This window comes from Fukomys damarensis, unplaced genomic scaffold (assembly GCF_012274545.1).
Source record: "Fukomys damarensis isolate Sample0158 unplaced genomic scaffold, DMR_v1.0_HiC HiC_scaffold_9, whole genome shotgun sequence".
In the NCBI taxonomy this organism is placed as follows: domain Eukaryota; kingdom Metazoa; phylum Chordata; class Mammalia; order Rodentia; family Bathyergidae; genus Fukomys; species Fukomys damarensis.
Window position 1 is genome coordinate 21,085,257 of NW_022900921.1, and position 27,737 is coordinate 21,112,993.

At 41.6% G+C, this 27,737-nt stretch overlaps 1 protein-coding gene across 2 annotated transcripts in view; it reads right to left on the reverse strand.

Moving 5' to 3' along the window:
* The window catches only part of Slit3 (slit guidance ligand 3), a 552,271-nt gene extending 536,113 nt beyond the window's left edge, over nt 1–16,158 (reverse strand). For both annotated transcript variants that reach the window (XM_010622214.2, XM_010622215.1), the window contains exons 1-2: nt 16,087–16,158; nt 10,364–10,435 (exon numbers count right to left, since the gene is read on the reverse strand). In XM_010622214.2, the coding sequence (XP_010620516.1) occupies nt 10,364–10,435; nt 16,087–16,121 (107 nt within the window). In that variant the 5' untranslated portion in view covers nt 16,122–16,158. The remainder of the gene's footprint in view (nt 1–10,363; nt 10,436–16,086) is intronic.
* Nucleotides 16,159–27,737: the final 11,579 nt, after the last annotated feature.

Consider the following 27,737-nt stretch of genomic DNA (forward strand, 5'->3'; position numbering starts at 1 on the left):
AAAAAAGAAAAAAAAAAAAAAAAAAAAAAGTTTTAAGCTTATAAAATGATACAGTTTCCCTATGCCCCACACTTAATATTTCCCTTATTTACATCTAACATTAGCATAGTACATTTAATAAATCACTATTAACACATTATTAAGTAAAATTAGCTAAAGTTTGCAGATTTCCTTAGTGTTTACTTATGTTCTTTGCTCTGTCATAGGATCCCATCTGAGGTGCCACGTTACTTTTAATCACCATGTTTCTGTGGCTGCTTTTGGCTATGACTCAACCCCAATGACCTAAAGACCTCCCATTAAGCCTCATCTTCTCAAGTTTCCACCATCTCTCAACAGTACAACCCAGGGAACTAAGCCTTTTAATACGTTGGTTTTTGGGAATTTGACGTTTTTCTCATGACTAAAATTGGATTATGGGTTTTTAGGACAACAATCACATGTATTCTTATTATATCATATCAAAGGAGTATGCTATCAAGATGATGTATTAGTTTTGATACTGATCTCGATGATCTGACAATGTAGGTAGGGTGTGTCAGATTTTTTTTATATAAACTTTTAGCACCCATCCTCGCATAATGGTCATTTATGGGATGCTACCTTGTGAAGTACACTTTTGATGATAGGGAAAGGAAACATTTATTTATTAATCCATGTGTATACACACATGAATGCATATTTTACACATATCTATCTATCTTAAATTAAGTGAAAGTATCTACATTCGTTTAGACTTGAGTTCATGAGGTCTATAACCCCAGCCCACTGCCTCAGGGGTCACCGTAGTCCCCCCATTGCTTATCTCTAACCTTTCACTGCAACACAAGAAACTGTCTCCACCATCCACTGCCCATTATTCAAGTCCAGTGCACACGCAGTGGTTTATGAATTGTTAACTCATACCCCTAAGCAAGACAAATCTATCAACTAAAGTATAGTTCTATGTAGTTCTTATCATCTCTAGTCTTATATACTTCACTCATTTCCAAGGTACTTAGGCCATCACTTTCCCCCATCACTATTTCTTTTTTTTTGGTACCGGGGATCGAACTCGGGACCTTATGCTTGTAAGGTAGGCGGCAGCACCACTGAGTTAATCCCTCCCCTCCCCCATCACTTTTGATGAGGTAATGTCCACATTCACTGGTCCATATTTCTCTAATGTCCTCAAGGATTTTATAAAAATTGCATAAAGTTTGATCTTTGGTGCTGTAAATTTTATGAGTTTTGATAAATACAGTATCTTCTTGTCCACCACTGCCTAATCTGATTGCCATAATGCCCCACCCTCACTGTGCCTCAACTGTTCAACCTTCTTCTCTTTCTTCCTTGGACTTCTCAAAACCACTGATCAAGATATGTGATGAAACGACATTTCGATTTGTAAGAAATACTGAAACCATCTCCCAGAAGTTGTTACCAGCAGTAAATGAGAGATCCTAGCACTCTACCTCAGCAGAAATCAACGCTGTCAACCTGTCAATGTCTTGTATTGTGGACACTCTAATAGTTTGCAATGACATCTCACTGTCATTCAATTTGCATTTCTCAAAGGAAAATGCTACTGATTGTATTTTCATACTATTTTCCATTTGTATGTCTTCTTTGATGAAGCATTCCCTCAAGCCTTTTGTTCTCTTCTATTTTTAAAATACTTATTCAATAGAGAGGTATATTAGTCAGTTTTCTGTTGTTGAGACCGAATTCTTGATACCTGTGGTTGAACGCAGATGTTTATTTTGGCTCCTAGATTCGGATATTTCAATCAAAGCTAAGCTGTCCTGAAGACAGAGGTAACACAGAGGGGTGTGGCTGAAGAAAGCTGTTCCACTCAAGGCATTCTGCATGCAGAGAACAGGGCAAGGGCTCCAGGGCGGAGCCAGACTGGATACAAGTGCCATGGTCACACCCCCAAGACCCACCCGAAGTATGCTTTACTCTTAGCTCTCAGGTCAGAAGAGTTAAGAGCCAAAATTAACCCTCACAGGAGGAAAACTGTTTTCTTCCTATTAAGGTTTTAAAGTTCTTTGCATATTTTGTATACAAATGTTTCATCAGCTATGCAGTTTGTAATTTATTACAGTCTGTGATATTCTTTTCATGCTCTTAGTTCCCTTTGCAGAACAAAAGTTTTAAAATTAACAAAATGTACTTCATCGATTCTTTTTTTCTTTCATGGATTATGCTTTTGGTATTGTATCAAAAAGTTCACCCCCAAATCTAAGCTCATATATATTACCTAGAAGACTTTTCCTGTAGAAGTTTTATAGTTTTACTTCTTACACTGAGGCCTATGATCCATTTTGACTTAACTCTGAATAAGATGTCAGTTTGGGTCCAGGCGTTTTTCTGCATATGGACATTTAATTGTTCCAGAGCCATTTGGTGAAAGGACTATTCCTGTCCACTCAATTGTCTCTGCTCCTTCATCAAAAATCAGTTGATTATATTTGCCCGTGTCTATTTTTGGTCTATTTCGTACCACTGATTTATGTAAATATTATTTCACCAATACCATGTTTTCTTGATTACTACAGCTTTATATAGTGAGCCTTGAAACCGGATAGTGTAATTCCTACAAGTCTGTTTTCAGAATTGTACTAGTAATATTTATTTTGAAATGGCTGCTTTTATTTCTGAATTCTTTCTTGGGTTCTCAGCCCTCCTTTCAAGTTCTATTTTTCTCTAGCCATCTAATTTCTGAGTTTTTAAAAATTTAGACATGTGCCTTTATAATTTATAAAACTTTAATTCTTATAGCTAGTTTTGAATAGCTATTCTATTACAGTTGTTATCTGTTTTGTGGGTATGTGTTTCCACTGTTTCTAAGAAGGTTATTATTTTTATTTTTCTGGTTAAAACAACTACAGATAAGCATGAATCATGATCTTGGTAGCTTATTTCCTAAGTGACATAAATTTTTCTGTAATTTCAAGAAGAAAGGGAGGGAAAGGAAATATTTTCAAGTGTGTGGAGCATGCTCTTGCTTTTGCAAATTAATAAAAAAAATGCAGCTGTGTAGTTCCTAAGAGTTGACTCTTCTGGTGACTTCTAACACTTTCCTGAGAAGTTCCACTTCCATCCGTAATCATTACGGTTCTTGTTGTGATTCTCCACTTCAGTAAGTTTTGCATCAGTTCTGGGCCTTTCCTTTCAAGAAAGCTTTGGTTTTTGATAGTCTGAAGAGTTTGTGGGGACCAGAAGGCACCAAGTCCTATCCATCAGCACATCACGGTTCCTGTGAACTTGGCATGAATTGGACCTAAAGGAATTCTCCTGTTGGGCAGCTTTTCTCAGACCTACCAGTGTTTCCAAGGAGTAAAGACTGTTAAGTTAAGCAATCGCCTATCCTTGGGGTCAGTTGCCCTCCCTCTATTTTCTCCCACCCAGATGAGATACCTCCAGAGTCTTGCTAACATTAGCTGCTCGTCCTCACCTGCTTATATTGAAAGGTTCTTGGGACACTTTGTTGGCAGTTTTACTTTATTATTATTTTATTTTATGGTGCTGGGGATCAGTCGTAGGACCTTACATGTTAGGCAGATTCTCTACCAATGAGGTATGCTTTAGCCCTGTCAACTAATTTTATTCTCATAGTTATTTGTATGTCTTTGGTTTTGTTATCCTAGTTGTTCAGAATGCTTTTTATTCGGGAGGGAAGATTTTCAAACATTATATCAACATTTTCTTCCTCAAATAAGCCAAATCTGAGAGTAATATATTATCCTCCTCACGTATTACTAAATTTATTTTGGTAGTATTTATGCAATCTGTATAAATATACACAAAATACATTGTGTCACATTTTTTCTTGAAATGCCTTTGTTGGGGTTTATTTATCAAGGTTATAGTGGTCAAATATCAAATCTTCATTCCTTTTAATTTTTGGCAGTAGTAGGGAGTAAATCTAGGGCAACTGCACTGAACTGCATTCCCATCCCTTTTTAATTTTTTTTTTTTAAATTTGAGACAGTATTTCACTAAACCACTAACTTGCCCAAGCTGGACTCAAACTTATGATCCTCATGTTTTAGCCTCCCAGAGTGTTCAGATTACAGGTGCGTACTCTCATGCCTGGATCATTCATTCTTTTTATAGAATGAGTTTATAAATTGACATTATTTACACCTTAAAGCTTTGGTAGAATTGGCTGCTGAAAGCATAATTAAATTGTAATTGAACATTTAATGTTATTAAAGATTCAATTACTTTCATAGATCCAAAGCAGATTTTTCTATCCCTTCTCATTGTAATTTCATTATTTTTTAGTCTTTATAACCATTGCAGTAAAATCATTCAAATTATGTTCTTCCCATGATTTTAATGTTTATAATATCTGTAGTTACAGCTTCCTTTTTAAATCCTTCAAAATGTTGATCTGGTCTTTCTGTATTTCTTCTTCCTTTTTCTTCTTTTATTTGGCTTGCTGATCTCTTCTGTCCATGTTTGCAATTATATTAATTGTTTTGAGAATGCATATTGGAATTTTACAGTTTTCTATTTAATATTCACTTCTACTTCATGTACTTCTCCTCTTAATAATTTTCTTCCTTATTTTGTTGTACTCGCCTTAACTTTCCTTAAGATACCTAACTTTTAAAAAAATACGACAGGCTCTAGGTGTGTTTGTGGATGACTGAACTGTGGGCTACAAACTGAAGAGGGAAGAACCACCCTGGATGCGAGCACTACCAACCAACTGGATTGTAGTCTACAAAGAATTAAAAGGGAAGATAAAGACGTCTTCTCCTGCATTACTGCCTTTGGATGTTGGTCTCCAACACAGATTCACACTGTCATTACAGTGAGCTTACTGGTCTTTGAGCTTTAACTCCTATTGGCCCAGACTTTAGCACACAGAACATTTCATGTTCTTCCCTTCTGATTCTGCAGATGACCATGGGAACTCTACCTCCTCTGATCCTGTAAGCCTACCTAATAAATTACTTGCTTAATTACACACATATTTTGTACTGCTTCGGCTCCTCCAGTGAATCTTAACTAATATATATCCCATAAACTAAATAATATCGCTTAAAGGCTATACATTTTCCTGTTGACTATAGCTTTGCCTGCAATCCACACACCGATATACTATATGTTTATTAATATTCAAGAAAATATATCTTCCAATTTCCACTAGGATATGTTCTTTGACTTAGAAGTTATTTATAAATATATCACTCAGTTTCCAAATATTTTGAAATGCTCCACTTAAGCCATTTTCTTACTGACTTCTTGATTATTTCTGCTATTATAAAATAGCAATACAATTTCAGTCCTTCTGATATTTGTTGAGACTTGTTTTTTAAGCCAGTGTAGTACTTTCATGTGCACTTGCAAAAAGGTTTATTATTGTACAGGTGTTTCTTGTTGTGTTATCTATGTATCAATTTGGTCAGATCTGTAAGTATTATTCTTAAAATATTCTACGTGTTACTAATAATTGTATATGTGAGATGCATCCACCATTGAGAAAGGGTCTCAATATTCTTTTAGTTTTGTCAATATTGCTTTATATTTTCAGGGTATGTTTTTAGACACATACAAATTTAAATTTGTTGTTTCTTCATAATGTATTTTTAACTTTATCATTATGAAATATTGTCTATACCCAATAACGTTTCTTTTTAAAAAATCATTTTATCCAGTGTCAGAAGAGCTACAACAATTATCTTTTTGTCTATTTTCAGTCCTTTTACTTTCAACTTTTTCTATCTTTATATTTAATAGTTGTCCTTTTGAGAAGCACATAAATGCTAGTTCTTTTTTATTCCACTTTGGTGACCTATGTCTTTTTTTTTTTTCTTTTTTTCGTACTGGGATCGAACTCTGTAAGGCAGGCAGCAGCACCACTGCGCTATATCCCCAGCACACAACCTATATCTTTCAATCCATTTGTACAGGTTAACTAATTATGATATACTTATGTCTGCATGTATCATCTTAATATTTGATTTTTATTTGCCCTATTACTTCTATATTATGTTTCTTTCCCTTTATCTCATATACTGGTATATCATACATGTTCCTTCTCCCTCTACTGAGTTATTATAATTGTTTACTATTGTTTTTAAAGGCCATCCTATAGATTATAACATGCCTCTTTGATTTAATAAGGTTATAAATATTAGCATTACCACTTTCTAGATAATTCAAGGGTTTTTGAACACTTTGAGTGACTCTCTTCACTTTTATGCTGCTGTTTTTATCTAAGCTTCTTTTAATCTAGAACAGGCACTTCTTATCCTTTTCAGGATGCTGAGCTTTTTAAGAAACCAGAGCAGTCATCTCTTAGCATGGCTCACTTATCTCATTTGTTTGTCTTCTCTCTGCTTCATCCTCCAACTCACTTCATCCTCTATCTCAGTCACTTTCTAGAAGCCAGAAATGCTATCTAGCTAAAGTAGATTTAGGGTGAAAATATTTAGCAACAATATTTCACAGACAGCGCTTTTATATTTTGTTATCTCGGGAATATGAATTTTTCTGGGGGGTACCAAGGATTGAACTCAAAACCTTGCGCTTGCGAGGCAGGAGCAGTGCCACTGTGCTAAATGCCTGGCCCAGGAATACAAATATTTGAGACTCATAATACTCTTGTGTGGAGTAAGTGAGATAGCACACATATAGTATTTAATGTGCTATCTGGCACAGAATGGACAAATAGCAGAGTTCCTCAACTTCGGCACTACTGACATTTGGGCTGGCTAATTCTTTGTGCAGATCTCCTATGCATTTTAGGATATTCTGAAATACCTCCAGCCTCTACTCATGAGGTGCCACCCCCCACTTGTGAAAATCGAGCATGTCTCCACACATTGCCAAGTGTCATCTGGGAAGCGAAATTCATCCTAGCTCAGAATCAATAGCATGCACCAAAAACTCGAGTATTATTTTAAATATTCCTCAAGCACTTACTATCATACTTTGTTCAAGGATTTGACATTAAGAACTAAATGGAACATGATTCCAGATCTTAACATACTTCTAGTTTTGAGGGGAGATGATCTGGAAAATAGGTGACTGAAATACAATTTCATAAGTTCTGTGATAGGAATAATCATGTATTATCGGGAGAGGAAGGTGTTGTGGTTTGGCAGTTCATTGAGTGTGTCCTGCAGAGACTGATGTGTTGAAAACCTAGTCCTTAACATGGCATCTTTCAGAGGCAGAGCCTAGTGGCCGATGACTGTGTCATGGGGGTATTACCCTCCTGAAGGACAGACAGTGGCCTCACGGAATGAGTTAGTCTCTTTTTCTTTATAAAGCACCCAGCCTTGGGTAGTCTGCTATAGCAACAAAAAACGTCTAATACAAAGGCATCTTAATTCGTTCTGGCACAGGTATCCTTTCATGGGGAGTAAGAAATTGTGACTAGAGACCTGCACGACATTTCCTTCCTCTTTCCCAGTAAGCCTCAAAAGAACAAACCAATAATCAACATTTAAAATGGAGATAAACTCTCCAGAAATGAATTACCAAAACTTATATTTTCGAGGCTATATTTCAGAATATGATGAATAAAGAATAGTCTACCATCAATTACAGACACACAGATAAGGTGAAGCAGGAGTAAGAGCTAGAGATGGCACAATCTGTCATGTATTTCTTCAATTCTTAACAGCAAACATATTATATTTTCTCATTTTATGTCACTCAGTCTGATTGGGAACAGACTGCATAATGGAAACCAGATTAATACCAGTCAGGATTCATGTCACACACATACACGCATCCCTTCTTGCTAACACCAAGAGGTGTCGTATTCATCCAGTGGTGCATACAACTCTAGGAGCCTATACCTCCCATCTTCTTCCTGATCAAGTACTTCTTCACCGGCTCACTTGCAATAAAAGTCAGAACCTGGCTAGCCATTAACTCAGCCCGTTTCCTCTACTTCCTGGGCACAGAGCTCAGCTGCCTGACCCAGTCTCCCTTGCAATGTACTACAGTCACACGACTGAGTTCTAACCCGGCTGTGTAAGAGTTGAAGAGATGGGTACTTCTTCCAGGTCTCAGCTGTGGAAACCTTCACTTTATGCCATTTTCCCTCCCACTGGTTTGATGCAGACAAAGACTGATGCTGTGGATGCCAAGATTTGAAGATGGTAAGTCAAGGAGTGGAAGGAACCTGTGTGACTGACTCTGCTTGGAGGAGAGAGGTCTTGCCAGTGTCACTCACAGTGGGCTTTACAGGAAAAAGAAGTAATCTCCCATTGTGTTAAGTCACTGAGATTTGAGGGCTTATCTAGTACAGCAGCTAGCATTACCCACCTAATACACCATAGCAGAGAATAGCCGGGTTTATTCTGCAATTGTAATCCTGTCAGTCCCTAGACATGCATGGTATTTCAGCCTTGTTCACCAAGCCAAAAGAGCCTTTTGCCAGAATAATTCACTGATACTCCCTGGAGTGAAATGGGTATGTGAGAGGCTATTTGCAGGGCCATTGCTAAAGATCACACTTCATCTAATGCCTGCAACACAGGAATATGAAAAGACACGGCTTTGATGTCAGACAGATGTGGCTTTGAGTCTTGCTCCCCATGCTTGACAATTCTTTGGCTTGATATCCCTGGGCCTTTGTTTCTTCATCTGTAAAAATAGGGTAACAGCACCTCATAGGAATTTTGTGGGACTGAAAACAATGATAGCATGTAAAAACTAGCATAGTTCCTGGTGTTCAATGGTCTCGGTTAATTCCTTCCCAACAACCACAAAATTAATGAATCGGGAACTTATATACTTTTATAATCAGAAGACTAAGCAAGGGGATGCCTTTTTACAAAGGGCTGTGTGTTTATCTTTTCATGTAAATGTTGATTATTTCATACAGGGGAATCAGGTTCAATAAATACTTCATGTTTTCTTTGACCTAAATGAGAATTCAAGTTTACAAAACTTAAAAAACAAAGTGTAAACACAGGCAACATTCATTGGTTTTATAACTTTTTTTCCCTTGCAAGAAATAAATGTCACATTCTCAAACTAATGACAGTATAACATATGCTGGGATTTGATCTCAAGGGAAACAATAAAGGAGACCATCCACCACATAGCAGGAAGGAGAAAAGCATCTTGCTAGGTGATAGCAACATTCATAAACTGAGGACCTTCCCCTTTCCCAGGTGGCCTCAGATGGAATAACTTCATGGAAAAAAAAAAATAGCACATCACAAAGCTAGTAAATTGGTGGCAGGCATTCTACTTTATCCACATCTATCTCTGTAAATAAGATCTGGCAACAGGACAGGTGAACAGAGTGGAATTCTTCTAGGTAAACTAGCAGAACTCTGAACTGTTACAACCACGTCCCCTAACTGCAGAAGGAGAAGGGGTTGAAATGTCAGGGCAACAAGGACGCAGAGGGAAGCACTGATGAGAGCCACCCACCAGCATGACTAAGTGCTCCTGGGGACAATCCCTGCTCAGAGGGCAGAAAGCAAATATCCAGATGTTATGAGCTGCCAGATGTGATTAACTGAGGGAAAGTGAAGCTGCCCACTTAACCATCTGAACAGCCCTCCTCATCAAAGTGACCCTAGAGTTTACTGCAAAAGTATTCATCAGCAGAATAAATGGAGACCCCATCCATCTCCTGTCCCACCTCTTTTGCTCCCTCTCTCTGATGGAGTCAGAATGGTGGACTATTTTTAAACTACTGGTGATGTGTTCTCTCATGAAAACGTGTGGGCTTCCGAGCAGAGGCTGATGCTCACTCCAGGAAGAACAGGCACACCAAGGGCTGCTCCCACCTGCCCATCCTGCCTCTCCCATGATAGTGCAGCTGAGGAGTCTGGGAGGAGGGGACCTGGGAGGAGTCTGAGCTCCTTGTGGAGGAGTAGGGAGTATGTGATTCTGGCTTCCATGACAGGGTAAGTACAGGCTTCCCTCCTCTGTGGAAGAGAAGGCTGAGGCTTGCCTCAAAAGCAGCCCCACATACAGAAACACAGAGCAAACTCAAACTGGGGAGGAGAAAAAACAAATTCCAGGTGTAGACCCCAGCATCTTTTCAAGAAAAGGAGTTTAAGTGGATTTCAGTGTCTCTATAACATGCATTTGATGGGCTTTAAATATAAAGGCAAACATGTCATTAAACACTAAAAAGTTGTTTTTAGCAAGGCCACAAAACCAATTTACAAAAAAAAAAAAAAAAAAAAAAAAAAAAACAACAAAAAAAAAACATAATCAGGAAGTTTGAAACTAAAAGAGCACTTTCACCAAATATAATTTTTCAGGTGCCACAGACCTCTGTGGAGACCCCAGCTCTCTCAGGGTAATTAAAAAAAAAAAAAAAAAAAAAAAGAAGCAAACAAATCAAAAACACTATTTAAGACAGGGGTTGTGCGTTACTTACAACCGCTCCAGCTGCTTCAGATCCTGGAAGGCGCCTCTCTCAATGATGCTGACCTGGTTGTCTTCCAGATGCCTAGAACCAAAGCAGCAAGGGTCAAGGACAAGCTGGGCTAGGAATTCTCATATGAGGCCTCTGGCCAGGCAGCCAAGGTCACTTAGGCCCTTGAAGTACCCCCTGTGCCCCTCCAACCAGAATCAGTGTGGCAGGACAAGATAACTCACGTCCCAGCTTGGTGTCACGGTAACCAGGGTTTCACCGCCTGCACACTTCTACCTGACAGATTGGTTTCCATGCCTCTATTTTAAGAATGTTCTCAGAAAATGTCCCCCAAGCACTGCAGGATATTGCACAGAAAAGGAAGAGGTAAAAGCTGCTTCTTAGAAAAACCATATATATATATTCAGCATCTCTTTCTTTGGAGCTCCTCCTCCAAGGATTCAAAAATACTTCATTGAAAAGGGTCTTCCCTGCTCACCTGAGTAGAAAGGGTGAAGCTACTGCATTGGGAGACAGCTGGCTGTGGCTAAGGAAAGCAGCCTGTTCCCAGGAACTGCCCTCATTTGGGGCCTGGCTAATCTCAGCCTCACGATGATGGTCACAAATGCTCATTCTCCTCACCCCAGCCAAAAGCTTTGCTCGCCCCTTAAGTCCTCCTGGAAGGTGATTAAAAATCCTAAACACTGCAAGTGAGTTTGATTCATGGATATGGCATATCCTTCCTAACTGAGCATACAATGAAACATTTGTTCCCCAACTTTAAAAAGTCAGCTTAACATGCATTAGATGAACAGCAAAGAAGGGTAAGAGTGAGGCTGCATGGCTTCCATGTGGAGAAGGCTGACCCCGGGCCAGGATATGAATCACATTGCATTTGATAGCTGAATGGAATTAAAGAGAATACAGCTGTGACTGGAGGAGGTTTCTATGGAAGGCAGATCCAAAGAAGGGCCACAGGTTCCTCTGGACTGGGCAGAAGAAGAGGACAAATGGCCTTGAGAAGGGTCCACCTTCACTTCAAAACAGACCTTCCATGATGGCCATCCTGCAGAGGTATCATAACCTCCTGCACGCTTCCCCCTTGGGCCTCTGTGTCTCGTTTTCCAGTCCGCTTCCCAAATACACCAAGGAACAGAAAGGAAGCACTTCTTTTCCTCCTCCTCCTCCTCCTCCTCCTCCTCCCACTTCCTATCTGCTTATTCAGTGAATGAAAAACTAGACAATTCTGGGCTACTCACACATACTGATTTTGTATCAAGGAAAAAGCTGGTGTGAGAATCTTCCATTTCTGATAGCAAAGTAAGTGAGGGTATTTTATTAGGCCAGTGAAATTTCACCTTTGTGTTTCCAGATATTAATTGGTCAGAACTGATTATCAGTCAGGGCGATCAGCCAGTCGGCTGCAGTCTTTGACCACTTTGGACTTTTGTTTATGTCATTTCTGGCCCTTATACATGAGACCTTTCACAGGCTCCTCACTTAATAGATATAGAAGTGACTGAGCAGAGACATTAAGAGACTTGCCAAGGAGCTGTGACACATCTACAGTCACAGAGCTAGCTAAGAAACATACACCCTCCAGGGCCAGACTAGTACAATTTTCCGATGTTGTTTAGAATCCCAACCTTACTTAGCACTAGCTGATGATGTTATATTGGCCTAGGGAGTCAACTGCTGGAGACTCGGTTTCCTCTCTGTGGAGAAAATAAAGCTTCACCACAACTTGTTACAAAAATACAAATGGAATAAAGAAATTAAATGATCAAGCACACAATCGGAAGTACAATCAGAAGCTTAACAAATAAGTATTACTCCCCTTCCTCCTCTTCCACTTTGCCATGTGGCAAGGACGCCTCGGAAGGCTAACAGGTTCACGCTAACACATCTTGCTAAACAGTGAGCCGGTACAGTGGTAGTGACTGGGAGTTTGTCCATTAGGCTTTTACAATCAGTCAATCAATCATCAATCAATCAATCACAAAGCTTGCTCTCATTATTTCCCAATTAGAAAAGTGACTGACTGTAAGGGGGCTATGGGTCACACTGCCTCTGGGTTTCTGAAGGAGCCTAATTCCAGTCTTCTGCGATATGTGTCTTAGTTCTGTACTCACAAAACTCTCACTATTAGCTTCTCTCAGAAAAGGGAGACAAGAAATATGTGCCTATGTGATTCCTCCTCCTTTTCCACCTCGCTGGGGCCTTGGAAGGCTGCCTTTCATGGCTTCCTCAGGAAGCGCCTGACCTCCAGTTTCCTGCTGGATTTAACCTGTAGGAATCAGCAGCAGGTGGGGAGAACACAAGAGGGCTGTGAGAGTGGGGGATTTATTCTCCTCTCACCTGGCCAAGCTCCTTCAGGTTGACTCTGTCCCTCTACCTAAGGCCACAGGCACCGTCAGGCAGTCCCTGCTGTGCTGGACATTGGTAACCACCTGCTCCCCGTACTCTGAAGTCCCAGTAGGAACAGTGGCTCCCGGCCATCCCAACTGCACCACCTCTTCTGCACTTCTCTTACTCTGCCCACACCTTTGTACGTAATTCTTTATTTAGCTCTCCTCATTTGCTTCACGTGTCATCTCTAATGTGTCAGAAAGGTATGCAGAGCCCCACTGAGATCTACTTCCTAGATCTATCGGAGCCCAGGTTGGCACTCAAAGGCTCAATAAAGAAGCACCATTTGGCAAGGAAAAGAATCAGCGACTGGAGGAGCCATCACACTCTCCCATCCCACCTCCTAAATTGAGGTGCAAGCCAAGGGCATGCATGAAACCCATGGCTACCACCCTCATTTTATTGAGCAGATAGGGCAGGGGATCTAGAAAGGGCTGGGTTCCCCAAGGGGCTGCCAATGGTTGGAGTCTGTTCTCAGTTAGAGGGGCACATACTGTGTTCATTTTCAGCTCTTTAGTATTGTTATTTTTTCAGTTTTAACACTGGATCAGAATCGGAAATGGCCCTCATATGATGATGGTGGAGGCGGGGTTTAATTCTTTTATTAACCCCATTTGGGATAAAGCTGGATCCCACATTGTAAGCACAGCAGAGCCCTTAAATAGATTACTAAGAAAAGGAATACAATTGATACCACCAGAAGAGATCTTTTCCTACTCCCACCCATGGGAGAAATAACTATCATGGGCAAGTCTTATTTCTCCTCCTTGAATACACTTCACTTCCGGAAAATTACCCTAGGATGGAACTGAAGGGTACCAATCTCTGTTTCGTTTGCTTTCACCGATTCACCTGCACCATATTAACAGTTCTTCGGGGAAATGGGAGGCAAGCTCAAGTTATTCAAGACGACTGAGTATTTTCTGGCTTCACTAAACATTGTAAATAAGAAGCAGATATGGGAAATGTGCCAAGATGTGATGAAAGCTTAAAAAAAAAAAAATAGAGTCATGTAGATTGCTTAGCTAAAAAGACTAGACTGAGAGAAAACAGGGTGAACATGTTTGGGTATTTTACTGGTGTTAGAAAGCACTTCAGCTACTCCATATCACAGACTCTTTCACAGTAAGAAAGGGCCCCTGGAATGAGACTGTCTTTGAGTTGATAAGCAGTATAAGGAAACACAGCACATGAATAGTCTATAAAGTAGGGGTAAAAGGCTTTTTGGTGCTGCTTATCAAAATAAGAAGAATGCACCAATTAACTGAAAAGATAAACTGTAGTCAAAGGAGTATCATAGACCATCCAGAAGATATTAATATGATCTTTTATGATTATTTTAAAGCTTCTATTTGCAGAGAGAAGATAAGAATATTGGAATTTGTCTTAGCCTTTCAGATATAACAGTAAGAAAATCAAAGGGTTATTTCTGACTGGGTTAGAAAATGAATTCTTAGGTAAAAGTTGTTATTTACATGAAGGGAAATCTCTCACAGATGCAGGGGAAGAAATTGAAAAAAAATTTAGAAGCTAAACAAATACCTATTTTTTAAAACTGGGCAAATGGCCCAGAAGCAAGATCTACTGCTTGTATTTCTTCCATAAAAATCACCCTAAATTGAACTACGGAATTCCCCAGCCTAATCCCAGTGTGATCAGCAGACACCTCATCAGAGCTGCCAGTCACTGGACAGATGCAGAGCTGCTGGGGCAGAAGAATGACTCGCATGGGGTGGATCTTCTCTCAGGACGATGAAAGCGTCATGTTCAAGATCAAAGACAGGAAAAAGCTTCAGTGTGGAGCAACTGGTAGTAGCTGGAGGCCCAGCACTCAGACCCCCATATCTTCTACACCCTGGCACTCAACAAGACTCAGGTGAACCCTGAACATCAGCCCTATGTTTTTTTACTTTTCAGTACGAGGGACTGGACCCGGGGACTTGAACACACTAAGCAGATACTTTATCACTGAGCAATATTCCTAGAACCAGCCAAATTTTTCAAACTGGGTGCCCTTTTACTGCCTACACTTTTTAGAATGCATATACACAGCTGCACTACATGCATGTTAGAAGGCACATAGTCTGGGATCCGATTCCAGTTCCTTGGGTCACCCGCAATGAAGAGCCGAGACTCCCTAACCTATCTGTGCTCTGTGCCCCTCTGCTGCCAATAGGGGCTCATAATGATGACAACCTCATATGTTACCACTACAAAACACTGTGCTTAGTCCATGCAAAGCATCCTGTACACATTGGTTGCTATCGTCATCATTAATAACACTTATCAAATAAGGAAAACAATGTTATAAAGGTAATATGTCACAACTGCTACTGAGAATAATCATATACTGTTTACGATAAACCATAAAGCAATCTGTGTGTAACTACATGAGATGAAAAGACTGATGATGGGAAAACTGAGCCTGAAAGAACTGTAGGGATTTGCCTCAAGGAGCACGGGAAGTAAACCCCAAATCAAACGAGAATCTGATACTTCCTGGTCCGCATGCAAAATTCTATTAGTAAAAGAAAGAGGTGGCTTCAGGCATGAACACTTTAGCTGTTACTTTTAGTAAAGATTTGCCAGCCAAGAGTCCATGACACAAAATGACACCGAGGCAGTGACCAAAGTGCCCAGGTTGCTCTGCAGGGCACACTTTGGGGTCAAAATCAACTGCTGAGAAAAGAAGGCTTCAATGGCGCCTCTCTTGGACTTCTCTGAATGTCTTGGACTATTCAATGGACACTTGCGGAAGTTTCTTACTATTCACAGACTTAAAGAGAGGTAACGTGTTCAAAATTCAGCAAAGAAACCAAATATTCTTTGCCTCGCTGCTCTGTCAATATAGATCTAAAATTTTGCTACCTGTCTGCACAGCTGTGAATATTCAGCATGGGCTCTGACCCTGTCTGGCCCCCTTTCTCCTTTTTCTCTCCTCCCCACTAAGCACCAAGATAAATAACGTTTGTCCTGATTGCTCTTTTTGTGAACAGGCTGGAGAAGAAATTATAATCTCTATGGAAGGGAAGCACGGTTAGTCAACCTGACATTGCTGTCAACCTGTAAGCTGGGCATGTTGATTTATTCATTTATAGCCTTCTGTTTTCCCTGCCACTGGAACTGAGTTCTCCCATCGATCTCACCCAGCTGGCAGCATCCAGACACAGAAGGTGATACCTGTGAGCTCTTGGGTACAGTAATGAAGGGCTTTCTGCTGCCAAACAGTGGATTCCAGTAGCCCAGTGCTTCAGAGTGTGATGTCGGGGCAGCAGAGCATTTTCACAAAGCTGAAGAGCTGAAAATGAGAATGCATTAGAGAATCATTTTCTACTTACAAGACGCGGAGGTTCTTGAGCCCAGCAAAGTCCATCTTGGTAATCCTGGTGATGTTATTTCTGTCCAGGTCACTGCAATGGAGAGCAAATTCAGGTCAGATTTTTGCAGGTTACATTTATGGTCTATTCACTCCAGACTGGGTTGGACTGGAGGGACGTTGCTTGTCAAGGGGAAGGCAATTACAATGATTAATGATATCCCTTGAGCATGCCCAAGTAGCCTTAAGGATATTGTATGGAATAGGCCATTCATTATGTATGTAGCAGAGCTCTGTTATATTTCTCTGCCTGTCTGGCTTCTGTGGATCCTTCTTTAAGTAACAAACTTTTTCCGGCATGTCCACCTCCCCTACTTTTCAGATCATGACATACACATGGGGGCTGACCCCTCTTTCCAATGCAAGGGATTCCAAGAATGGGTACCTGATACAAGCCAAGCTTACAAGCATCTTCATTCCCTTTGACCACAACAATTGTTTCAGGAATGAATGTATGACTTAAACTAACAATAACTCTGCTAAACTTCTCAGGGGTCCAATAAAAGATGAGTTGCCACTAAAAGACAGTATTCCAGGAATTGGGCATGGTGGCACACTACTATAACTTCAGCACCATGGAAGAGTGAAGCAGAAGACTGCAAATCTGAGGCTAGCTCAGGCAACTTAGTGATTAGTGAGACCTTGCCACAAACTAAACAATAAAAAGGGCTAGAGGTATAGCTCAGTGTGAAGGCCTTGGGTTTAATCCTCGGTACCAATCTGCCCCCGAAAAAGATTGTTTAAGTAGATGAAAACAAGATTTCATGCTATTCTATGAGTGTCTAGATCCACTTAAGCCTGAAGCCATGTACCTCTTTTTTTTTTGGTATTATATGAACCAGTCTATGCTATCTCCTTTGTATTTTGGTTTAAGCCAGCTTGAATTGGATTTTCTATCACTTGAAACCAAAATGAACTATTACGGAGTTTGGTACATAGCTAGACACTAATAGGTAAGACAACCTTTTCCGTAAGACCAACCGAACTTGTCTCTTTTCCAGCTAGTTTGCAAACCCCCTGAGGGCAAAGACCATGTCTCATTTAACTGCATAGCACAACAGAGCAGAGTAGGTGCCCAGCACATAGCAGATGTAACTTTGCTAATCTCATACAATAAGACAGATGCATGGATTATTTCTGCTTCATTTGCAAGTTTAGGTATCTGAATGTGGCCCTTAAGAGAAGAATTTGCCATGGAAAAGCTGAAATCCTTATGGTTGTGGTGTGTACCATAAGGGAGATACCACGAGGGTAGAAAACTAGAGTTAAAGAAAAACTGAATTTAAGAGTGATCCATGAACAACTGTACAAATATCTAGTGTTCACTAAAACCATCTAAGACTACTGGATGCAGAAAAAGATCACGAGTGACATGTTATAATTCTTAGTATGGATGCTAAACAATTAATTGTTATATAGTATGCATAGCTTCCTTATGAGAAACTTATCAGGGTTTTTGGCCCTTAGAATTTGTAAGATAACTGTAAATTTGATATACTCTTTTCCTGGACATTTATATACTGTCACTCATCACTTAATGGCAGGCCTTATTCCAGATAATGTGTCATTAAGGGATTTCACTGTCACCCAAACATCATGGAGTATATACAGTGTCACTATGAGGTACAGGCTTATGGGACCATGGCGATATATGCAATCCATCGCTGACCAAAATGTCATCATGGGGTGCATGACTGTACTAAGAGGCATTCCCAGTAATGGATCCCCATCCAAATGTCCACCACTTCTTTGGTTTTGCTTGTCAAGTCGTTATGGCCCAGAAAGACTCGGAAGTTATACGTTTGATAAAGGAAACATATTATGTCACTTTGTAAGAGGATCATTCAAGTTTGAGAAGGGATCACTCCCTGATACCAAAAATAATACTAGAATTGCTGGGCATGGTGGTGCATGCATGTAATCCCAGCTACTTAGTCCGGGGGTGGTTGATACAGGAGGATTAAAAGTTTGTTTGCAACTGCTAAATTTGGGCAACTTAGCAAGACCCTGTCTCAACATAAAAAGTACAATGGACTGGAGATAGAGCTCAACACTCCCAAATAATAAGAAAGAAACCAAAAGAAAGACTACTAAAATAAAAATTGTATGAGTCCCCGAGTAACCTCCCTAGGTACCACCTCTCTTTTTCATCCAGTTTTCCATCCAAGTTGGACCACCATCCAAGTTGTTTTCTAGCTATCCTGTGAAGGAGAAGGCAGACTGAGCCATCTGAGGCTAAGTGGAGTGTTGCTAAAGCAAGAACATGAAGTACATTGGCAAATAAAGAAGTTTGGCTGGTGCAAGATGGACACCAGCAGGCAGAGAGGAGTCTGTGTGAGCCCCAGCCACACAGCACAGTGTTCTCACCACCCATTGGAACTGGGGTGATGTCTGCAGACCTTGACAACTGCAAACATGACGATGCAACGAAGAGCTTAATTACCAGGACACAGCATGGTATCACAGCAGCTTGTGCTGGCGGCTGCAGCACCAATATTTTCAATTAATATTTATCATGGGAAAGAGCACAGACTGTGTGGCTGAAATGCTGAGGACATGGCAGGACAAAGTGTTCTGGGGTTCCCCAGGCTCAGAGTCAATGTGTGAGAGGCTGAGCTTCAGAAGCAAGCAGTTTTGAGATTAAATACCTGCCCAGCCTCCTGTGAAATGATGTCAGAGCAGGTCTCTGCATTTCTGAGGCTTGGTTCCTCCACTGACAATGGTGGGATGGTAATGTTGAGCTCAGCAACCTTGACGGGTTCAATGAGACAACGCATGCACACTACTTGTCAAATACTCAAGCCTGGCAGCTATGATTACTGGAATTAGTTGAAGTGCTTCTCCTCTACCCACACTCTCACATTTCCACTCACTGAGCGAAGTGACCATCCTGTGCCCCAAACTTTATGCCTCCACTCCACATGAATTTCCCCCAAGAGATTGCCTGTTGGCACGCTGTCTTCCTATAGAGAAGGAGAGCTGTATTTTGTGGCTGATAAATAGAATGACAGCAGCAAGAGGGGCTCCCTCTCACTGCCTCTGCATCACGGCATTTTTGCGACACCTATTTCCATGGTTCTGTCTGGCTGGACCACTGAGCAGAAGTGATGCACGCTGCCTTCATGCCTGAGCAGGAGAATTTCCCGCCCAATCTTCCACACTCTTCCTTGTCCCTCATCTTGATCTTGATTCGGTAGCACCAGTGGAAGATGGTCTAGACAGGGAACGGAAAAAGGCTGAGCCTGTGGACACAGCCATGGAGCTCTGCTGCCATCCTTCCCATTGACCCAGAGCAGACACAGGCATGTTGCACAAATAACTCCTAAGCCAGATTTGGGAACTGTATGTTACAGCAGCCAAATCCTTTCATGTTGCTTGTCTTTGCAACAGTCCTGACAGGTAGGTATTATTTCCTTCCTTCAACAGATAAAAATTCTGTGGGTCAGCCTTGTCAGGAGCTGCTATTTGCTGAATCCATACTACACACCAAGCACTGTGCTAAGGACTCTGAGTTCATTTTCTCTAATCCAGGCTGCACTCATCTATGGTAGGGACGATTACCTCAGTTTTTACATGAGGAGGCTGAAGTTCAGTCTCCCCTATCCTGCCCTTTAGAAGCTTTTTACCCACAAAGGAACTTGCCATGGGGTCACACACTAGTAAATGTCAAGCCTGAAATTGGAACCTCATCTCTCTGAAGGCAGAGGGCAGGTTTTTGGCACATCCTACTGCCTGTCTAAGCATATTCTACTGTGTCATGTTATATACTGGGGGCGGGTGACACATAAACAAATAGGATATGACAGAACAGAAATTCCTATCCCCATGCCTTGAAAAAAAAGAAAGGCACATTCTTGGTGGCTTTGCTGCCTCAATTCCAGCCAAGATGGCATATCTTCTGCCCCATCTCCCAGTGAGACGGGGCCAGTGGGAATGCCGAGCCTCTTTGCAAACCCCAAGAGGAAAGGCTTTTTGCTGCCTTTACCCACGTCTGTGTCTGTGCTGCACATCATCTGCCACGTTGCCTCCACACACGGGCATCACCATGGTGATATCCTGCATTATTTTTTCCCATCCCCATCGTGAATCATAAACCAATGCTGAGACTTGGAGTTCTGTGGTATTTTCACATCTGTCTGACACCTTGGGTAGAACGGGAAGGAAGAGGAATTCAGAACAACATTTGAAAAGAATGAAACAAAATATGAAGCAAGGATGACATTTTCTAGAGCATGCTATTGACCCTATCTTGGCACATATACATTGTATCCTTCTTTTAATTCATTTTACAGCACTCCTGCAGAAAATCCTTTGTGCTGTGGGATGCCTGGGAGGAGGCAGTAAAAATCTACCCCCAGTAAAACAGAATAGTGTGGAGATAAGGACAGTTTCAATCAAGAACACGGAAGATATGAATATGAATCCCAACTTCTTCACTTCTTAGCTGTGTGGCCTTGGGAAGGACACAGCTTTGTTGAGCCCCAGGTGTTATGATCATTTGACTTGTGTAAAATATGACTCCAAATATCAGCTGTACAGGATTACCCTGGGGCTGAAACGAAAAGTTGAGTGGAAGCTGTTTCTGAACAGCATTCAAAGCAGTTCATTTTTCACCCACAGCCAACAACTGGTAGGAAGAGGATGCAACTGTGTAGGCTAAAATGTGCTTCAGAAGAGGTGCTCACCTGCAATGGTGAGACACACAGATGCTCCCAACTTGTGACGATTTGATTTCAGGTTTTTTAACTATGATGGTACAGAAAAAAAGTACTCAGACAATCATTCTGTTTTTCAATAAACTACATCAGGAATCTAACCCTTGGTTACAAAGTAGGCTTTGTGCTAGGTGATTACGCTCAACTGCGGGCTAATGTAAGTGTTCGGATCATATTTAAAGCAGGCTGGACTAAGCTATAGGTTAGTGTAATAAATTCATTTTCAGTTTAGGACTTTTTTTTTCAATTCACAATGAGTACATTGGCATGCGACCCTATCACATGTAAGGAGCATTGGTGTATCGTTGGATAACATAACACTGGTTCAAATCTGACTTTTAAGACTACCTGCTCCCTGAACAAGTATGTGCAGAGTGCTGTCTTCTGGGTTGTAGGAGAGAAGACAGGGTCTCATAAAAAAGTGAGCTTGGGTGCGCTGTCGCACAACATTCTATATTACATGGGAGTGCAAGCAGAGATTAGGAGTTAACTCTCTTTGGACATAATGTCTACAGGGTATTTGAGATGAGGAAGAGGTCAGACAACGTGACCTCTAAAACCCTGTCGATTTTAAGATCTATAATATTGTGGAAGCCATAATCAAGTTGATTTGAAAATTGAAAGAATGTAGCCTGGTATTTGCCCTAAAAGAGATAGTTGAGGAGATGAACTAAGACTCATAAGAAAGTTAGAAAGCAAGCTAAGAATTTGCAAACTTAAATGCTAAGAGATGTGGTCCAAATTCCATAAGGAATGGACAAGGAGAGGCACACGGGGCATTAAGAGCACAAACTCAGGGGAAGGACCTCCTGAAGGAGACAGGAAGGGAGTGCACAGTGGTGGCATCGTGACGGCAGAGAGACGGTGGGAATTACAAGGGAGTGAAGATGCTGAGGACAGGGCAGGAAGCTTCTGAACAAGGTTTTGGCTGTTGTCAATGCACTCACATTTAAGGTCTGGCATGACTGCAAGCTCCTGTGCAGGAAAGAAGAAAGGCACCAATTGAGATGTCTTGTGGTCCTCATTTGCAATCAAACCAAAACTAGTTGACCAAGCAGTATGGGCCTTGGTTGCAGCTCTCTGCTCTCCATCTTTCCCTCCTGGGAGGCTGATCTGAATGAACCACGCCACAGAACTGGCTCCTGTGTCCTTCCCCCTCCCTGTGACATAAGCAGAAGATGCAAAAGAGCTACAGAATGCAGACAAGGAATTCATTCTCCTGGCCTCCTCCCTGAGAGACCACCAACTGAGCTGTGCCCTCGAAGGTCACAGCCTCTCTTCAGGACTCTGTGTGGGCTTCAGAACCTTCTGCTTCTGCTCATGACTTCTGGGCACAGTGGCTTCTAGTCCCGGGTTCTACAGTACCCCTGTGGTTTCTGGAACCACACCCACACCTCCGAAATAGTACCCCTGCAAATCAATGCTCCATGAATAATGCTAATTTGACTTTTGTACCTGTTTCGTTTCTTACGGACACCTCATCCATTCAAAGACATGTCTGGACCATTATGGTCCAGGGGCTGCCATACCTTCTAGGATGCAGCTGGCAACCACGTGGCCATTCTTCCCGCCCTTAAGAAACTCAGAGTTTAGTGAGGAAGACATACATAAAAGAGCAATTGCTATTGACCATGATAAACACTTCACATCACAGATGGACCGGGGAATATATGGCCAGGTAATAAATAATTTGGATGCTGCCAGCCACATCTTCTAATGCAACTGTTCCACTCTGCTCTATTCACAGCACACTACTCAACTCTGTAGTGGTCTTAAGACTGTATAAAAGTGGTATGGCTATGTGCCAATAAAACTTCATCAAAAAAAAAAGAGGATAAAAGAGAATGGATTTGGACCAAGGGGTCTAATTTATAGATTCTTGTTCTATACTATGCCAGAGGCATACATAAAAGCTTTATAAGAGGGTACAAAGAAAGAATATGGGATTGTAGGGGCAGGAAATGGTGACATTTTAATGGAGAACTCAGAAATGAACCGGGCAGAGCCAGGTTAGCATGGGAATATGTCAGAGGGAGAAAGGGTTCCAAGTGAAAGAAATGGCCCAGAGGCATTGCCTTAGTTAAGGCAGATAGGGCGGGGTTGTTAAAGCATATTACAAGAAAAAGGAGTTCTCTCCTTCCTTCTCTCCTTTCCTCCCTCTCTTCCCCTCTTTCTTTCATTTATTTCTTCCTTTCTTACCGTCTTTCCTTCCTGTAACAAACTTATTAGACACTTAACTCTGGACCTGGCATTATGCTTGTGGCTAAGGATAGAACGCCGGACAACAAAAAAAATTCCTATAAATTCCTGGAGAGCTTGGCAGACAGATTCTAAAGTGTTTCCTAAGGCTACTACCTTCCCTTTTCCTTGAGTGTGGCCAAGACTTAGACTTGCTCCTCACCGACACAATACAACAAAGGTGATGGGACCTGGCCTTTGAGATATGTTCCACACGACTGTAATGCCTGTGTTGCTGGGAGACTCATTCACCTGCTCTAGCAGTGATGAAGTAAGTGCCCATGTTAGGGAGGCCTGCGCGGAAGGAACACAGGGCAACCTCCACCAACAACCAGGCAGGAGCTGAGGGTGATCAGTGAGAACCAAAAGCTCTTCACCCAATAGGAGCTGTGCTAGGCACTCTTAACACACACATTCCTGCTATTTGCCAGCCTTGAAAGCTCTCAGTGTCCTCCATCCAGCCAAATCCTACTACTGTGTGATGGGTTGAATTGTGTGCCCCAAAAGACATATAGAAGTCCTAACCACTCCTAATATGAATGTAACCTTATTTGGACATAAGGTCTTCACAAAGATAATCAGGTTTAAATGAGGCTATTAGGCTGAGCCCTAATCCAATATAATGGTGTCCATGTAAGAACAGACAGAGCCTCACAAGGATAATTCCTGGTGACAATAGACAGAGAAATGGGAGCACTGCAGCTGCAAGCCAAGAACACCCAGGATTGCTGGCCACAGCTAGAAACTAGAACGAAGCGCAGCAAAAGGGATCCTCCCTGTACAGATTTGAGAGGGAACGTGGCCCTGCAAACACGCGCATTTCAGATCTCTAGACTCTAGACATGGGAAAGAATAAGTGTGTGTTGTTTTTAGGCACCTCGTTTGCCGATGTTTGTTACAGCAGCCCTTGGAAACAGGTACACCCACTTGCTAGGCTCTGTCAAGCTCTGCCAACCCCCTGCAGCCTTCCCTGGCAGGTCCACCCCGTGCTGCTTTCTCCTTTTCCTGAACTTCTGAACTTCTGGGTCACTTAGCTCCTGCACAACTCATCTCGGTCTTTCATCACATTTCTTTCCACCTCGTGTGCTGCTGCCTGTTTCCTGAATGTTTGACTCATGTCCCCAAGGACCAAAGAATGCACTCCCCATGCTTCCTCCCGGACACCCTCGGAGACAGTTGGAAGAAAGGATACTCTCCTAGTTTTCTTGAAATAGTGATGTAAAACGGTTATTTATTTTTTTTCATACTTTTCTTATCAGTATCGCCAATGTCTTCTGAGGTAAATATTATTGTTTCTAGTGTTTCTTACTTACCTCATAAAGTGTTGAAAAAAGTATTCCAGTTGACTTCAGACTCCCCATAATTAAAGTGACCAAGGAGCGTAAAGCCATTCAAAACTCTGGAAACTGGGTTAACTGGCCAAAGAAGATGCTTCCAGCTGAGCCCAGGAGCAGTTCTCAGGAGTTGTTTACATTATCTGGTCCTGATGGGCATCATTTTGTCTTTGTTTCCTCTCTCTAGCCCAAATCTAACGCTTCCAGGCACCAACCATGATGGAAGACAGAAAACAGCATGTATTCGAGAACCATCTCATCCCTATCCCACTCAGGCATCTGTGTTTCCCTGGGGAACACCCTCACAGAGCTCTTATCTCAGGCTTCCTCTCTCCAGATTCCCTCACCAGGAGGCATTATTCAAGGCTTCTCTGATTTTTGCACTTTATTCTCATCAGTTACGTAACTACATACAAGTTTAAAAACATGTATATGCATTCAGAAAAGAAATGACTGAATTTGATTTTTGAAACTGGCTTCACACTATCACAGTTGTTTGGGAACTAAGCCTCCCTGGGCTACATTTTTGGCTTGGCAACACTCTCGCATATATAATTTTACACCTGCAAAAGCTTGCAGCCAACTCTGTGCAGACAGCTACCTGCAGGGAAGAGATCAGGCCAGACAGGGGGCAACCGGGATGGCTGGCTGCGGTCGTGTGAAGACTCTGCAGAGGAGAGATGGGAAGGGGTCTCTATTTTGTCTTCCCTTGTGGTAGGAGAGCCTCTGCTGTCTTCCTCTTCAGCTTCATTCTCCAGCAATAAAGGGCACGTGTGAGACACAACAAGATTTTGGGCTGAGGGCAGCAGAGTAGAACTTGCAAACTGGTAGCCCCAGGCAAATTCTGGCCAACAGACATGTTTAGTCTGGTTCTCACTGTGATTTTCACATGTGCAAATTAATTGCCAAATCTGGAGCATTTCATATACAAAGCTGGAATTCTCGCCTGTCTCCAAACATCAGACAATCAGGTAATTCTGGGCCTTTATGGCCACCACAATCAGGGGCTAAGAGGCAACTGCACACTTCAGAGGAGGCATGAGGTCTGTAATTTACCAGTCCACCTGATCAGTTTCCTAACTTAGCTTACCTGCTCAGTTCTCACAGGCATTTGGGTTTGCAATCCCTTCTACAGAACACAGCGCCAAAGAAGGTAGGCCCTGGAATTAAATAGCTTGGCCTCTAATCTTCACAGACAGTGGTGTGGTGTTAGGTAAGTTATTTAGCTTATCCCTAAGTTTCTGTTGCTTCATCTTTAAAATGGGCATTAGCAGTCATTCCTATGTCCTAAGATGTCCTGAGGATGAAATGAGATGATACATACAAAGCGATTCAGTTCTTGGCTTGGTCACATAATAAGTACCCAAGGAATAATCAATACCGTACATTTGTGGACTACTATACAGGCAAAAGACAAGCACAGGTAAGAAGGAGAAGGCACAGGGTACAGAGAAGGCTCTGCCTTATGACATACCCAGGAGATCCTAGTGTCTACTTGTTTTTTTTTGTTTTGTTTTGTTTTGTTTGTTTTTGTTTTTGTTTTTGTTTTTTTTTTTTGGTACCAGGGATTGAACTCAGGTCCCTGTGCTTGTGAGGCAGGCGCCGGAACCACTGAGCCAAATCCCCGGCCCTGTTTTTGTTTGTTTTTGAGACAGGGCCTCACTATGTAGTTGAGATTGACTTGGAACTCACTATGTAGCCCAGGCTGGTCTCAAACTCATAGCAATCCTCCTGCCTCAGCCTCCCAAGTGCTGGGATTACAGGCATGAGCCACCACACCTGGATCCTAGTGTCTACTTTCAGAAAAAAAAATATAGGTGTAATCCTTCCTAAACTCTCCTTGTGATGACTTCAATAACAGTCTTTCTGAGCAATGCCCTCTAGGTAATGACCATTAATCCACAGTTCCACCTTCCACATCCCTCTTTTTTATGCCCTTAAACCCTTCCAAAGTCTCCTCAGAAGGCCTTCTTTTCACAACCTATCCCCATGCTGCCTAGACGGCTTATGACTGAACAGCTCCTCAAACAATGGGAATCAGGGAACAGACACCTGAGAAGAGATTAGGGTCAGGCTTTAGAAAAGTGGCAAGAAGCTTTGGGAACATGGTATGGCAGGGACAGTGCTACATGCTCACCAAACTGTTTCATTTTCCTCTGAGGCAAACAGCAAGATTAAATTTCCAACACCCTCTGCATCTAAGTGGGACCATGTGACCAACTTCTGATGAAAAGAATATGGATGGAAGTAGTAGACGCCATTTCCAGACAAGGCGATAAAACATTCCGCACAGCATTACACTGTCTTCCCATTTTTTTTCTTTCTGGCATATAGAGGCTATGTGGTGAAAATGGTGGTGTCTCAGTCGGAAGGAGCTGAATTCCCAAGTGACAATGTGGAGTTTAAACCATCTCACTACCTTGACCAACTGCACTGAACTTTGACATTAGGAGGAAGAAGAAATATAGTTTTATTATTTTTCCACTGATACATCCTTTGCTCCTACAGCACAGCCATGTCTGTGCTGACAGAGATACCTGTCAATATACCACAGAGGGAAAGGCTGGCCCAGAAGTTAGGCGTCCATGGTATTTCCCATACTCTCTTTCTGACTTATAACATGATAGTGGAAAAGTTACTTCCCATTCTTAAGAGGAGGAAAATAAACTGGTCACAGGGGTCAGAGGTGTCACCATCTATAATTGTTACTGACTTCTGGACTCCACGAACGTATTACCTTAAACAGGACTTTTTAAATGAAGGTCACCTAACTCCAGTCAACAGAGGTAGATGATACAGCCAGCTATGTTCACGTCTAAGTAAATTTCTACTGAATCAGTAATTATCATGCAAGATCAAACGTGTACTGACTACCATGGGTCAAGCTATGCTAAATGCTTCAATTTCAGAGCCTCTTTTAACCCTCGTGTTCGGCTTATGACGTCAATGCTATCGTTGCCCCATGTTATGAATGGAAGTGGAGGCACAAGATTAGGGAAGATTTATACGTCTGTGGTCACAAGCTGCAAATTACTGAATGAACACTCACACCCAGGCAGTCAGATATCAGTGCTTGCAAACTTACCAGTCAAAAATTAATACAGAAGAGTCCTGAAAGGTGAACGACAAATTGAAATGATCTGATCAGGTAATTTTAGTACCATACCCCAAATTTTAGTTAAATTAATAAAATTTAACTTCTTAGGACCTAGTGTCATATTTTGTTTATGTTTGAATCTCCAGAATTCAACCCAATGCCTGGCATATTAAAGGCACAAATAAATGATTGCTGAATGACTAAATGATCTGCCTTGAGCCCTGTATCA